The following is a 16,916-nucleotide window of genomic DNA, read 5'->3' on the forward strand; positions in this document are numbered from 1 at the left end:
ATGGCACAGTATGTTGCTGGGAGCCATGGACTTCTGGCATGAAATTCAGGCCGGTAAATCCAGTACACACGGACCAATTTTCACAAGTGTAAATCTAGGGTTAGAGTTAGGTCAGGAACATTTTTCTAGGATGTGGCAACATCGTCATTTAGTAACCTTATTTTGACAACCTTTAAACAGGAGCAGGTAAGTATTATGACAGTATAGATAGGGCAGAAGAAGAGGGATGATTCTGAGGTCATGTGATAAATCTCAACTTCTCAATGGTGTCTGCAGGCAGAAGTGAGAGACCTCCTCTTTGCACAGCTCCCATTGCTAGAAAAACATGTGATTTGTGACTTATTGAAACAGGTAAAAACAGACACTGCGAATAGTCAGCTATAAATATTATGTGGATTGCCAATCAGACAATATAACGAGCCCCTTTAAAAGTTTATTGGAAGTAGCTGGAAGTGATCAAGAAAATATGATTCTGACATAGTGAACGTCAAAAATGGTTTTCAGAATTTTACAATTGATGATATACATGTTAAAATGGATGATCAATAGCAGATCAGAACAGGTCTTATTCTCAGCTCCTACAATGATTACCTCGTGGAGGGTCCACCATGTATCAGAAGCAGACCCTGCTCAGTATACTATGAACTGGCTGGAAGCACGGCTGCATACACTGCTTAGTGAGTGTGCCTGGTTACTGCAATTCTCTCCCATTCAGTTGCATGGCACTGAGGTGCAGTCACCAGGCACAGCCACTACATAGTGTATGACATTATGCTTTGGGACCTTACACTGTGTAAGTGTGCCTGTTCCACTGTACATGTAGAGGAAACCTGGACACACCCAAGGGACTGCACAAATGTAGTTTATTTGCTCAGCAGAGCTAGGTATGTAGGTAGAAAATTGTCCAAAAGTTACAATTTAGACATAAATAATTGTTTTTAGATCAAGTTGGTGACATTTCGGTCACGGCAGACCTTTCTCAAGCCACATCTGTGTATAGAGAGATGTCAGGTAGAATGGTATGGTATGCTTTCATGAACATTATGGTGACAGAAGGAAATGGTATTACTCTTTTGTAGGGTTGTCCTATTAGGCTATTTTACAAAGATCCATGTAGAGACTTTTATTTTTTTCAGTTTTAATAAAAAATGGTTTAAATTCTTTTTTGTTCTCGTAAATGCTGACCCCATGTTTTAGCTTACAAACTTAAGCATATAAGGTACCAAGAATACAACCAAAATGTGTCTTGTCTATTCTAAAAGTAAAATAGTTACTTACTCGTAGGCCAGTTACACCAGTCTGTATACCACTTGGACTTGGAATTTGTTGGCAAGAAGTACATGACTCTCCCTAGAGCAGAAAGACTAAAATTAAAAACAAATACTCCTAAAGGAGCCCAATATGGTGAGATATGAAGCTAAAGCAATGATAATAAACCCTTGTATTACAGAGGATGGAAGATACGCTTTAAATAAGACTGGACCAACTAACAATTTCATTTACTGTATGCGTGGAAATGAAATGGATATTTCAGCAAGAAACATTACCTATCACTCATATGTCACTCGTACATGGAGAAAATAATTCATTATCAATCAGCAGTTAATTGTAAGCGCTACTACTCCATAAAAACTGTATGAGACTTAGCTAAACAGTTGACTCTCAAAGTTTTTTTGGCTTGACGAAGCCACAAAGCTCTATACAAACTCCAGGGTCATGTGGTTGGAAGTGACAAGATCACATTTCTAATGGTTGATGGGAGTCACAGTTCTTGTTAGGTGATACATACAGTATGTCTCACAGTAATATGCCTTTAATGATATTAGAAATGTATTCGGGGGTAAAGGAGTATAGTCCTTTCTACCAGAGTCAAGGAAGTGACAAAGGAGTTGCATATAGTGATTTGTCTGCCTATAAAATATTGCTATCCTGAACTTTCTAGGACTCCAGCAGCACAATAGAGCAGCCATTAAATCCCCACCCTCTGCTGGACTTATCCCAGACTACACAGCAACTCTGACATGTAAGCTGTAGAAAGATTAATATGTGTGCTCTACTAGCTAGAGTGAAAACTGAAATATTTTAAGATTTATTTTTTTCTGCAAAGATGTCATTTTCTGCTTTAATCATGATAAGTTGATTTTTAAGGGGGTTCTCTTTAAAAACTAGTATACAGCTGCCGGGTTTGTGTATATACAAGTACAGTAGACTATTAGGCAGTACTCATTTCATGAAACTGTTATGGCTGAGATTTTAGTAATGTCAGTAACCTCCATTGCATTGCTTGGAATAGTTTACATTTGGCTCTTATCCCTGCATACCGGCTGTGATGTTCTCAGCCACGGCTTAGTATTACCGACCACAAATTTCTGGCCAAATAGGAAAACATTCAATGCATTTTGACCAGGCCTATAATTTTGTGTAATGTAACATACTGTACTACTTAGCCGTTCTTTATGTTCTCACAATTCAACAAAAGGTTGCATAGCACAGCTACTTAGGTACTTAGATGCTGACAGAATCCTATTTTATAGCTTGTCCCTTTGTAACCCTGTTGATACAAGACTAAATTTAGCACCTTACCTTTTCACCCTTCAGTCCATTTATGCCTGGGGTTCCCTGTATTCAAGATAAAATCACTTAATTTAATATGTTGAATGTTTATGTAACAATAGACTTCTTATATAAAATAACTGAACTTTCCACACATTTTCCTTTTTTTATACTGAATATAAAATAAATAGCATTCCGCCTAACTCCCTCATGAATCATTTCTGACAATGCTTATTTCTAAAGATACAATAAAAAAGGTACAATTGCCATGGGGATGTCTCCGCTGTCCTGTACGTACTGTATCCAGAAGGGCCCACACTATCAAGCAGAGCTGGTAATATATATGAGTACCAGCCATTCCATGCCAGGTATTTCACATGGGAATAAAGCTGTCACTTTCAAGTGTGCGCACTGCCCTTTAAGATAGACATGTTTAGATCAGCACCTTTAGCTCCAAGCTAAACCTAGAAAACGGAAAATATAGTACTAAATCCCTTTTATATACAATAGATCTATGCCTGTTGCCAGTCAATTGCACCCAGTAGAACAGTAACATTAGTTTCCTTACAGCTCTCCTGACAAGAACATAAAATGCGGAACAGCACAAATGATTCTTATAAACGACAGGATTAGCAGTGTTATTATTTTTCTTGCATTTTGGTATAAAAAGAAAATGAGCATGACTACCTAAGTACAGTAACGTGAGTGACGCTGGCTCTTTGTCGTTCAGGTCAGTCAAGGAATCTGAACAACGGAGTGATGGAACTCTAAAACAGTGGTTACACACAAAGCCACTATAGTGTGGTCTGTCAGGCCTGTCTGTCAGGCGTCTGTTGTTTTTAAACTGAAAGTGGCAGAGAAAATGCCCTCCACGTAGAAATTTTTATCTGCCAATTTTCGGCAAACTCTACAACAGAGTCTCCATTGGATGTGAATCTAGCCTGAGTGGAGAAAAGCACTATAGAAATACTATACAATAGACATCAAGTGTAAAAAAGAATAATCTATGAAGCTTTCTCGCAGAGTATGTCAGAATACACAAGACTGAATGGATTGTTTTTGCTTCCCCAATCACGCCAGGTATACCTGTTCACCTTTTGGTCCTGGTCCACCCACTGGTCCCTGCAAAATAAAAAATATAAGAGTCACATGCATGATGTTTTTTTCTTTTTTTAAATAAAATATCCAAGTTATGGGCCTATATTTAACTCTTGACCTCTTAGTGTATACCAATTACCCAACACTTGCCAAACTTCAAACTGTTTTGTTTATTCGGAATATCTGGGCACATAGGGGAATTACTAGGTTAAAGAAGCTGTCCAGTCATGATCTCCAAACTACAGGGACTCTGAGGTAGTCTAAGGGCCCCTTCAGACGGAGGATACGCTGTCTGATTTTGAGCGTGTAGACGTTCCGAATCAGCAGCGTTTAAGAGCAGGTCCCATTGCTTTCTATGGGAGCCGGCATACACGCGCTCCCCATAGAAATGAATGGGAAAAATCAGCCCATTCATTTCTATGGGGAGCGCACGTATGCCGGCTCCCATAGAAAGCAATGGGACCTGCTCTTAAACGCTGCTGATTCGGAACGTCTACACGTTCAAAATCAGACAGCATATCCTCCGTCTGAAGGGGCCCTTAAGGCACACCTCATTGGTTCAGTCTACTGCTCACTCCTCCTGTAGCCCTGCCTCATATTGGCTGTTGTGTATAAACATATCGCAGGTTCACCAAGAAGTCAGTCCATGAAGTCATTACTTCCAATACATAATGATTATTAAGTACAGGCTACTAATTCACTAGTGAGAAAAAGCAGATTATCAGGTTACTGCCAAACATATTGTGAGGGTAATGAGACTTAGTAAGAGGGAGCCAAAGGGGTTGCTTTAAATGGAGTCTGTCACCAGAACCCTCAGATAGGATAGGGTCATCTGAATCAAACAGTGTTTTCCCCTTTTGAATCAGTGCCTTCATTGCCAAGACATCACTGTGTTTGTTGATATGCAAATTAGCTCTTTTTGAGCAATATGGGGGTTGCCATTGTTCCAAAGTAGTAACCGGCAATACCCTGTTTGTTACTCCAGAAAACTCATTTGCACATTGACAAAAAAAGCAATAACTTGGATTCATAATGGAAAAACATAGTTTAGGGTCAACTGAATCAAGCTATCTATCTGTGGGACAGGTTGTTATGCTGAATGCTGGTGACAGACTCCTTTTACAGACTATGCATTGGATGTTCATTACTATCGAGATCAGCATTCTGTATGCAGTACTTACTGGTGGTCCTGGCTCTCCAGTTCCAGGGCTACCTTTCTGACCCTTAACGCCTGGCATACTGATAACTGCTGTGCCGTCTTCAGTGTTGATGGCTGGGCAAACTTCACATGGATCACCCTGCAAGAAACAAAAAAAAAAAACAGATCTACTCTGTATTCTTACTGTTATATAATAACATAAATACAAAGTAAAAGGCACTTTACCTTTTCTCCCTTAAATCCAGGGATTCCTGGTTTGCCCTGCAAAAAAAGAAACAAAAATAAATCAAAAACATTTGAACTAATGGTGCGATTGATAAAAATTAGTTAGATACTATACTTATTGTAGCAGAGGGCTTTATGGTTGGTCTACAATATACATTGCAAGAATAGGAGGAAGTTACAGTCTTGAACTCGTTGATATATGGACACAAATTTACAGTACATAAAAACAATATACTGCGTTCAATCCTATACAATTTTCTATACACATACTTCAAGGCGGTTTATTACTCACATTGGCCAAAAAACTGTCACCATATCCAAAGCCAAACATAAAAATATAATACATAGAGCCATAAAACAACTACTAGGCAACGCTGAAAAGTCTACTGTGTCCTGCCTTAAACCATAGTTCAATATTAAATTTTAGTTTATTTACAACCTTGTACATATTTTGCTTTATGCCTTGTTCTGTTGCCTTGCTTCATGTGGAGGCTGTTTATTTAGCTCCAAAGAAAGGATCTAATCCTGCCAGTACAATATAGGAAAACCTTCCTGCACTGCCATGGGATCTGACACGGTTTTGGGTCTAAATATATGGCCCCAAATCTGAATAAGGCCGTATACTGACCCTTATTACCCAATTCTACATGCCTTAGTTTCGCTTTAGACACAATAAGGCCTCCTGCACATGACTATATTGGTTTTTATTGTCCGCAAATATTGATCCGCAAAAAGACTTGTATGATTCCCTACACTGGTCTGTACTGCAAATGTGGCCAAAAATAAGACGTGCTGGAGGGGGCCATTAAACTGTCAGCAGACATTAAACTGTTGGTTCCTCTTTACAGAGGCTATAGTCTGTGGGAATAATTGGAGGGGGGACATAATTCTGTGAAGACAACTAGAGGGCACAATTTAATGAGAAGGCATGCCATGTTTGGGTGACTTTAAGGGTGTTATACTTTGTGTGGGCATAAAGACAAATGAATGGGAATAGAGATGAGCGAGTAGTATTTGATCGAGTACCTCCCCTGCACAGGTATTGGTGTAAAAAAGCGCCAGGTAAGGTGGGAGGGGCAGTAAAAATTTGATGCTCCTCCCACCTTCCCTGGTGCTTTTTTACACCAATACTTATGCAGGGGAGGTATTCGATCGAATACTACTCACTCATCTCTAAGTGGAAATGACTGAGCCTAAATTTGCTACGGCCCATATATCGTGCTGCTCATTCTGTCCCTCTTTCTGTCCTTTGAAAGTTGGGAGGTATGTGTAAATGCAGTTGTAAAAGAAATTATACATGGCTCCCCTGTAAAAAAGGAAAAAGAACATGACATATACATATACAGATATGTGTACACATATACAGCAAAAAAAAAGAGTGCATGTGAAGAGAGATTTAATTTTGAAGTGACATGGTGACCAAAACACCATTATCAATTAAAGTGGTTTCCCAGCACTATGGAATCGATGACCTATCCTTGGGTTATGCCATTAATATTAGATTGGTGGTAGGCCAACACCCACCACACAAACCCAAACCAACACCAAACTTCAGTTTCAAAAGTCTGAAGCATTCAGACAAGTTCTGTGGCCTCTTTATTCCATAGTATAGCAGAACAGCCCATTCCTTTGCTACAGGCCATGCAAGTCATGAACGATTGTTATTGGTAGAATCTACATTTTCTTCAGTAACAGTTTTAAATGATGTCACTTATAACCATTATGTGATAAGGAAGAAAGAAAATTTAACTATGAGCTTAAGCAATGTCCTCAGAACTATCCGCTACACAGTATAACATGTTTTGTTTATATACTTAGTGACTGTATCAGGCTTAAATGATTTAGAGTACATTATTTGTGTAAATGACATTAAGAATACTAGAAATACTCACTGGTTTCCCCACAGATCCATCTTTACCTGGAGTCCCTGACTGACCCTGGTGGTGGGAAAGAAAATGGTAAGTACTTCAATACCAACATTGGCCATAGAAGTCATCATCCTGTAACCACTTTGTGTTAAAGGAGTGCCCCTCCATCCTGTATATGGGTGTTTGTCATCACATTCCTCCATGCCTAGACAGGAGAGTCAAGAGCGTATTGGCCTAAGTTCTCATATCACCTTTGTAGGTGAGAAGGGCAACATGACTCTTGTTTTTTGTTATTGTAGGGGACATAGTCAGTGTATAGTTAGATGGGAACAGAGTGAAATGAGCTCCTGCAGAACCATACATGGCCTATCTCTTTCAAATATATACCTTTGTGCTTATTTGTTACAGCTGTTTATATGTGTTCAATGGAAATGTAAAATCTATCTATCTATCTATCTATCTATCTATCTATCTATCTATCTATCTATCGTCTTCTCTTTACAATGGCTGAAGTCTCTTACTTTTTCTCCTGGAGGACCAGGTGGACCACCAGGATTACCCTAAAAGGATTAAAAAAACAACAAATTAATTTCCTGTAATATACATAAAATGAAAACATTTTTAAATAACATAATATTAATACTTGTTAGTTGTCAGTATTTAACAGCCATGCAAAAAAGATTAAAACATTGGTAGTGTAAGTACAGTAACTCAAGCAAAAGTCAGTCTCTATTTATGGTTTAGTCACTAATCACATGTGTTTTTAAGCTCTTTGTTGGGGATCCTTCGGGGTTTCTGTCACTTATGATGGCAGGAACAGAGCAGTTTGCAATGTATAACAGATCCAGCACAGTATCACTATACCTATTCTAAACAAAAATCATATTGTGAAATCAATGTGGACGGAGCCTTACTTTTCTATAGGACAATATCATGGAACTAGATAGTATACCAGTATTGTCCATCACAATTGCCAAATTTACACTATTAAACTTTTTATTTATTCTGGAAACATCATGGATCTCAGCCTTATGAGGTTCTCGAAGAGAAAATGGCCCGTGTGATTAATGCATGAAGGCTAAAATCCTATCTGTCATCACTGAGGGATTAGGTAGAAAATACAATAACATGATACGATTAGAGGAATGTCTTCAACTTCCAGAAGAATTCTACAACTCACCGGTTTTCCTGGTGTTCCAACCCCTGGAAGTCCAGGTTTCCCTGGAGGTCCTGGTTCTCCTGCAAGACCCTCAGGACCTACTATTCCAGTTTCCCCCTAAAATAAGGCAGTCAGAGTTCAAGATTAAACAATTGGTGTCAACAAACTATCAACATGTTTATTTTACCAAACTCACATAATGTAAATGCATGCATGACATTATCTTTTGTTATAAAGGAAAAAAATACATGATGGAAGCTATCTTTACATTAGTGTCAATGGGAACGGACACAGAATCAATCTGTGACCATTCTCTGTGACAGTTTAATGTCAGTTGCTGTCATCCTATGACAGAAGACAGCAACAGGCATTAGTAACAGTAGTGTGAACGTCAAGTCAAATTATACCTTGCTACATCTCTACATTTATTTCACCACATAAACACCACAAATTAAACAGAGTGACATTTACCTTTTGCCCCTTTGGTCCCACCACACAGATTTCTCCTGGTCTTCCCTAGAATAAGAATTAGAATTGAATAAGAATACAATTTTATTATGTTCAATCATTTTAGCACATTCACTTCGTTTTGCATAGAAAGGACCCTGCAAAACCATAAAAACTAGGTTCACATCTATGTTATGCCTATGTTATGCCTAAGCGATGCCTCTGGTCTGTGTCAGTCGCTACATTGGCTGCCTATTCATTATAGAATAAAATATAAAGTTATCACTCTCATCCACAAGGCTCTCCATAATGCTGCACCTCCCTACATTTCCTCCCTCATCTCTGTCTACCGCCCAACCTGTACTCTCCATTCACTCAATGACCTAACACTTACATCCTCTATTATCAGAACCTCCCACGCTCGTATACAAGACTTCTCCCGAGCTGCACCACTTCTCTGGAATGCTCTACCCCAGACAATCAGATTAACTCCCAAATTCTACAGTTTCAAACGCAAACTAAAGACACATCTTTTCAGACAGGCCTATCACAAGTTCTAATGTAAACCCTTCCGTACTATAATATAATGTAAATCCATACTATAACTAGAATCCCCAAAATTTAACCCACCTCTGTCCCCGCTCCCACATTACCCCACATGAGATGATGCCATTTCAGGCTAACGTTATATGTCCAAGCTCCATCCACATGTTACAGGACATGACTAGTGTCGGCTCATAAAGTTTTATGTTTATGTAATTACAGTCACCTCTATTACAACATTGTCTGACCTCTGTATAAGCAATGCCGCCCCTGCTACCTCTTGTGTTACCCCCTCTACCTCATAGATTGTAAGCTCTTGCGAGCAGGGCCCTCAGTCCCATTTGTGTGAAATGACTTTCTTTGTAATGTATCTTTCTGTCTGTATTTGAACCCTACAAATTATACAGTGCTGCGGAATATGTTGGCGCTATATAAATACAATTTTTAATTATTATTATTATTATTATTATTATTATCTTAGAAGTTCTGTTAATAATCTCTGATGAAATAGTCTTGTATGGAAGACTTCTTCTTCTAGCACAATGACAGGAAACCTAACAGAAACCTGACTAACAGTCATTATAGTTGTTATAAGTTATGTAAATATCCTGTTAGTTGTACTTATAACTTTTGTTCATTGTAAAAGTATTACTACTGTATATTTTAACTCAATCCACGATACACATTCCAGGATGTATGTAATTAATTAGGTCCAGAATGTTAATGCTACAGTCACTTCAGCTTCAGAGCCTCCGAATGCAGTATCTGCTAAAATCGCCAGACGAAAAAGTCCGGCATGTACAACTTTTTTCATCCAGCATTTTCAGTTAAAAACAACATACACCTGATTGACCTCAATAAGATCTATTGGGCTCTGTACATCTGAGCATCCTGACTCATATTTGCACATAACATAGTTAATTTGTACACAGTCAAACTCATTTATAGGTAATTGACAATAATGTTTTGCTTTGTGTTGGAGTTAGAACATACACCACAACTACTTTTTTCAGGGAAAAAAATACCTTCATAGGCATGTATGTCATAACTCATGTTTTATAACTATCTTCATGCAGGTATATGGTCAGAGAACACAGTCCCTGCCCTGGATCTAAGCATCTGGACTGTTAATATTCATAACCACCCAAGTTACGTATATACTGATTATGAATTCATCTTCATGTTTAATATGCTTAAACTGGTAAAACATTCTGCATCACTTGCTGGGCATACATCATTCTGATTTGAGTTACTCACATAGAGTTATGGCATATTCCAAAAATAATTTATATCCCTGTTGATTTTGTGCATCTTGTTAGCTGGCCCATTCACAGGGGGGAGGGTAAAAAAAAGTGGGGTGGGTTAGGATCCCTACAAAATTAGCCAGGGACAGGGCTAATACAATCAAGCTTATAGTCTGACAATTTGTATGGTCAGGCTTAAAGAGAGGTCTTTTTTTTTTTTTTTTTTATTTTATATTATTCCCTTTCTGTTTTGTATACTGTTGGTTTGTGTGTATTCCTTGTTATTGCATTTTTTTATGTAGATTAGGAGCCCCATATAGGGATCACAATTTAATTTTTTTTTCCCTATCAGTATGTCTTTGTAGAATAGGAGTAAATCCACACAAACACAGGGAGAACATTCAAAATTCTTGCAGATGTTGTTCCTGGCAGGATTCGAACCCAGAACTCCAGCACTGAAAGGCTGCAGTGCCAACTACTGAGCCACCATGTTGCCCCTCTACATCTTTCTTTTTCTATCTGTAAGCACAGTACTTTTTGTGTATATTTAATCTTCAAATTCAATAACATTGCCCTGGACTCTAAAACTCTAAAACTAACGTTGTTACCTTTTGTATGCCAGTGTGCTACAGGGTCACTGTGTGATGCCATAGCGAGAAGTTTTGAGTGGTCTGGGTATACTGGTGTCTCATTTTTAATCCTTTGCAGCCTAGTGTGATAAGTGAGCATGGAAGTGAGTGTGGAAGTGGAGTCCCCCTTTTACATTCACTGTCAAATGTGATTATGTGTTTGGGGGTTATTTGGGAAAGGCCACTGTAGAGGATTATACTGTAGTGGGTTGGCTCTTGGAAAAACATTATACTATGTTGGGCTACAGTGGGGAGCCTATAGTATTATAATAGCACCTAAACAAACCAGGGGGCCAGACCTTTTGAATATTCTTTTAAATGAAAAAACTGCGGGGGGGGGGGGGGGGGCATTGTGGATAATTATACTGGGGGGACCTCTAGAGAGCATATTATACTGTGTGGAGTCAACTGTGGAGCATTATACCGAGGGAGCCTCTGGAGAGCCTATTATACAGTGTGGGGCCTCTGGGGGGCATATTATATTGTGTGAGACTTCTCAGGGGCATTATACTGTGTGGGGATACTGGGGGGCAGTTTGGAGACCCTATTATACTGTGAGACTTATTCTTATGCACTGTAAGAAGCGTAAGAATAAGTAGAAGCCTATTATACTGTGTGGGGCTTTAGGGAGAACGGGGGCGAACCTGCCCCTTTCGCCGCCCGAGGCGAACTACAGAAAGCGTGGCGGAGGGGGCGTGGTGGAGTGGAGGGGGCGTGGCGAAGTGCAGGGGGAAGGGCTTAACACCGTACACCGGCAGAGAGCAGGCACGGAGACGACCTTCTCTCTGCCTGAGCGTGAGAGGAGGCTGCTGGAGCAGCGCTGCTCCAGTGGCCTCCCCAAACCACCGCTCGGTCCTAAGCCAGTCCAGGACAGCTTGTCCTGGACTGGCTTAGGTAACCAAAAATGCCGTCCTCCCTGAGGCCCTGGCATGGCGCCGCCTGAAGTGCTCGCTTCAGGTCGCCTCATGGGAGGTGCGGCGCTGAGGGAGAATATTATACTGTGTGGAGGACACTGAAGAGCATTTTACTGGGGGCCTCTAGGGAGCATATTAAACTGTATGGAGGTCACTGTGGAGAATTATACTGTGTGGGGCCACTGTGGGACATTATACTTCGAGGGTCCACTATGGAACATATTATTTTGTGTGAGGCTTCTCAGGGGCATTATACTGTGTAGGGCACTGTGGAGCATTATACTGAGGGGCACTTTGGGGAGCATATTATACAGTGTGGGACCATTGTGGAGCATATTATAGTGTGTGGAGGCCACTGTGAAGCATTATACTGAGGTGGGGCCAGGCTCTGGGAGCATATTATACCATATGGGGCCACTGTGGGGAGCCTATTATACTGTATGGGGTATATTAGATTGTGTGGGACTGCTGAGGAGTATATTATACAGTGGAGGGGACTGTGGAGCAGTATACTCTGTTGGGGCTCTGAGAAGCATAGTATATTATGTGGTGTCATATAGCATGTTTGGCCACTACGTGGGCTAAGGGGAGCATTTTATACTGTGTTGGGCCACTGTCGAGCATTAATTACCATGTGAAACCACTGTGGTGTGGTCATAATACATCATTTCCATTGTATATGAAAGTTCTTGACTAGAAAAAGAATTTACATTTCAGTTCAAGCTACTATTCTCCCATCTATTATTTTCATGCAGTGTGTCTATGTGGGTGTATTGCTGTTTTCCAGGGAAAAAGCAATCTGCTCAATACATATTGCTACCTCCCAGGAGAAAAGAGTGGCATAAGAATCTTGCTTGTTGGCTGTGTTCATAGGAAATAAAATTGTACAATAATTATAACACTGTATGTGACCTGCTGCCAGACAAGCTTTAAGATAAAGACACAGCTGATACTATGAACCACAGCAAAAATTAATTTTATTCCTTTTCAGCACCTGCTTCTTATACCAACAATGTGCCCATTACTGCCAAAAACAAGCTGTGTCAGAATCCTCTGCCTTGGCACTGGTCTCAAAAGTTTGTTTAGTTACTGAAGCAAAATATTTCTGCTCAAAACTTTCAAATGGTTTGATATAAAAGTAAGTGTGCTGAATGGGGATGAATAAAAAACCACAAATATAAAGATACGTGATACTCACATCTCGACCTGGAGAACCAGGTAATCCCTGATATCCAAGGTCCCCCTTTTCACCTTTCTGTCCCTAAATGGAAGTAAATCAGGTATTACTTTACATGCAAAAGGATGCTGTGTTTTGTAAGATTTTGCTGTATCAACAAATGCGGCTTACTTTTTCCCCTTCTGGCCCAGATGGTCCATCATATCCTCTTGGACCCTGAAATTAAAGAATTTTATAGCTATTATATATGATAGAAAACATTGGATGTTATCTGACTCTTCAAACATCCAATGGAAATGAGTCACTTAGAAATTAATAGGTTGCATTGACACACAACAGATGTTACAGAGATTTCTGCAATTGAAAAGCCATTCTTATTCTTCTATATGAAGTTATTTCAGCAGCAAGCAAATAATGTTTTCACTCCTATGTAATCTAACACAGGACAACCAATAACAGTTTTTTTGTGATTCTAGTAATGATGGTCTCCTTCACAAAACAATAATGTGATCAGAAGCCTTTAGTGACCACCCAAAAATATGCCATTACTGAGTAGTGGAAAACATGGCAATACAATGTGGAACAAAAACGTGACATCTTTGGCCCAAGGGAAGGATAAACAATACAACATTTTATAGTTTGGAAAATGGGTAATATGGGGCATAGTTGACATTTTTAACAATCTGTAAGGATGGTGCTCTAGGATAGGAACCTGTCATTCACATATCTCCGACACAATTAGAAAAATATAAAGCCTGTAATGCTAAAAAAGTTTCAATAGACATATACAAGCCAAATTCATTTCACCATTAAAGGCTACATGACATATTCACAGAATATGCCTTGAATCCCATATAGGTGTCGTTTCCATCTTTTGGTCCAGTGGCACCTCTTTTACTATTTATGCCGTCCACTCCCACTTGGCTAGGTTCAGTGTGGAAAGCACCCATTGGGAATTGGCAAATGGTGGTCCTAGGACCCATTCTCCAAATAGGATGAGAACTCCAGAGGTAAACCTTACACTGATGGTGTATTTATGTGATACCCGTGAATATTATTTAACACAAATATTGAAAATGGAAATACGCTTTTCATTTGCTATATTAGAATCTTCAGTAAGGTAACAGCTGAATTGTGTACAATATTCTAGAAAGCATTAACATGAATATGCTGTGTATATGAGAGCAAGTTGAAAGGTCAGAAAAATTGCTATGCTTTTTCCCAAAAATGTTTGTATTAACACTTTGAATAAAACTTATTCTTTTTATTCTCTTTATTTATTCTTTATTCTCCAATTTTACCAGTGACTCACTTGTACTGTATGCATCTTCTTAAACGTGAATCGTTTTATTAAAGAGGTGAATATTTTATGCTGATACTAGTCTTGCATAATCTCCTTTATTATCTGTTTCTGTACTTTTTGAGTGCATTTGAGGCTTTATGATTGATGAATAGAGAACTTTCTAAATGTTACTATTACTTGAAAATTATTCAGTGTATATAGTATATCAATGTAAGGTGACTAAACTATATTGCTGCTATAATTTGTCACATCCTTAAAGTGATTCTCCAAAACTAGATATTGATGGATTATTGTTAGAATTGACCATAAATATCATATCAGTGGAGGTCCAACACCTGTCGCCCCCATTGATCAGCTACTGCGGCCAGTGGATCTGCAGAGTACATAAGACCAGACACAGACAGATTTGTACACCGTATCTTGCCCTGCAGTGATCTGCTGAAAGCTCTCGTTCAATTGAATGTTAGCCGAGATGCAATAAACAGCATATTAGCTACACAGTGTATGGAGCTGTGTATAGAGCTATCTACTTCCAGCTATGTACAGTGTTCAAATCTGAAAGCTCCAGCGGCATCAAATACTGCATATAAGACTTATTCTAGGTATAGGACATCAATATCCAATTTCATAAAACTTGTTAAAGGGGTTGGCCACTTTCAGACCAATATTGACAAACAAATGTACAATATAAAGATATACAATTTTCCAATATACTTTCTGTATAAATTCCTCACAGTTTTCTAGATTTCGGCTTGCTATAACTCATTCTGTTACTGCTAGTGGATAAAACTCTGACCATGGTCATGTGATTTACGGTCCATGGTCATGTGATGAGCACACAGGTGAACAGCAGGCAGATGTCTGATTACTGTGCTGTTACTGTAACGAGCGGCACCTGTGTGCTCATCACATGACCATGGACCGTAAATCACATGACCATGGTCAGAGTTTTATCCTCTAGAAGTAACAGAATGATTGACAGCAAGCAGAGCTCTAGAAAAATGTGAGGAATTGATGCAAAAAGTATATTGGAAAATTGTATATCTTTTTATTGTACATTTGTTTGTCAATATTGGTCTGAAAGTGGCCAACCCCTTTAAGGCTAAAGCCCCACATAGCAGGCCGCATGGTGGCCATGCATCGTGGTTTTTATCACAGTGCTTTTCACTGAAATTCCACAGAGATATATAATATAATACCTATAATTGGCACGCTATGATTTCCAAAACCTCAATGATTTTGGAAATTACAGCATACCCACTGCTCATATTTTTCCACAATGTGAGTATGGGATTTGCTAGAATCCCATCCTCTTTGCAGAGACTGTAACTCACAGTGTTTTTTCAGCGGCGTTTCTGCCATGAGGAGCCCTAGCCTTAATAAACTTTAGGCTGAAGCCCCTCGCTGTGAAAGCGCTGTGCTCTACAGTACCTGCAAAGTGAATGGAATTCTGGCTTATCCCATCCACACATTGCAGAAAAAAATCTGCAGTGGCAAAGCGAAAATGCAATGATAAACCCTGCGCCTGCTACATGCGGCCTTAACCTTATATGCTTAATTATTAATAACGTAGAATATCACAAGAATAATGACTAAATGTAACATTTTGTGAAGACAAATGTTCTATACATTTATTTATTTATTTTTTAAATGTAGATTGTGAGCCCCACATAGAGCTCACAATGTACATTTTTTCCTATCAGTATGTCTTTTTTGGAATATGGGATGGAAATCCATGCAAACACGGGGAGAACATACAAACTCCTTGCAGATGTTTTTTTTCCCTTGGCGGGATTTGAACACCAGGACTCCAGTGCTGCAAGGCTGCAGTGCTAACCACTGAGCCACCGTGTGGCCCCATGTTCTATACATTTATTGTGGATAGAGATGAGCAATTAGTATTCGAAATACTCGTACTCGATCGAATACTGCTCGTTATTTGCAGTAAAGATTCGATTCAGAACCAGCATTGATTGGCCGAATGCTATACAGTGTATAGCATTCGGCCAATCAATGCTGGTTCTGCAGGACGGGTAAGGGCCGGTTCACATTAGTGCTTGCCTGCTGTCCGGAAGGAGACCGCAGGACCCCACCCCCAAACGGAATATCAGCGCAACTGCAAACGCTGGACAGTTAAGCACACGGACCCCATAGCATATAATGGGCTCTGTGTGCTTGCAGCACACTGCCTGCACAAATGATTCATGCGGGCAGTGCGCGACAAGCACACGGAGCCTATTATATGCTATGGGCTCCGTGTGTTTAACTGTCTAGCGCTCCTCCTCAACACTCCTCAACAGCACTTCGCTCCTCCTAAACACTCTCCTCCTGCTACTCGTGGACTTAGTGACTCTCCTTTAGTCGAACAGTGGTTTCCCCTGAAACAAGCATTTTTTCCAATAGACTATAATGGGATTTGATATTTGATTGAGTAGTCAAATATTGAGGCTCTACTCGAAACGAATCTTGAATATTTCACTACTCGCTCATCTCTAATTGTGGACATTACACTAAATCCTTGTCTTGTTTCTTATATAGTGATTTAGGCACAATCCAAAGCATTGAAGGCTGTTTAACCAAACGCCATAGATGTACAA

General features: G+C 39.5%; 1 protein-coding gene across 1 annotated transcript in view; it reads right to left on the reverse strand.

The window, feature by feature from the left end:
- The window catches only part of COL16A1 (collagen type XVI alpha 1 chain), a 141,084-nt gene that overhangs the window by 47,709 nt on the left and 76,459 nt on the right, over positions 1–16,916 (reverse strand). Inside the window, exons 16-26 of the mRNA XM_075263112.1 lie at positions 13,188–13,232; positions 13,038–13,100; positions 8,534–8,578; positions 8,084–8,179; positions 7,425–7,463; positions 6,928–6,972; positions 5,036–5,071; positions 4,833–4,949; positions 3,640–3,675; positions 2,584–2,619; positions 1,279–1,350 (exon numbers count right to left, since the gene is read on the reverse strand). Of these exons, the coding sequence (XP_075119213.1) occupies positions 1,279–1,350; positions 2,584–2,619; positions 3,640–3,675; positions 4,833–4,949; positions 5,036–5,071; positions 6,928–6,972; positions 7,425–7,463; positions 8,084–8,179; positions 8,534–8,578; positions 13,038–13,100; positions 13,188–13,232 (630 nt within the window). The remainder of the gene's footprint in view (positions 1–1,278; positions 1,351–2,583; positions 2,620–3,639; positions 3,676–4,832; positions 4,950–5,035; positions 5,072–6,927; positions 6,973–7,424; positions 7,464–8,083; positions 8,180–8,533; positions 8,579–13,037; positions 13,101–13,187; positions 13,233–16,916) is intronic.

The sequence above is a fragment of the Leptodactylus fuscus genome, chromosome 2 (assembly GCF_031893055.1).
Source record: "Leptodactylus fuscus isolate aLepFus1 chromosome 2, aLepFus1.hap2, whole genome shotgun sequence".
NCBI lineage: Eukaryota > Metazoa > Chordata > Amphibia > Anura > Leptodactylidae > Leptodactylus > Leptodactylus fuscus.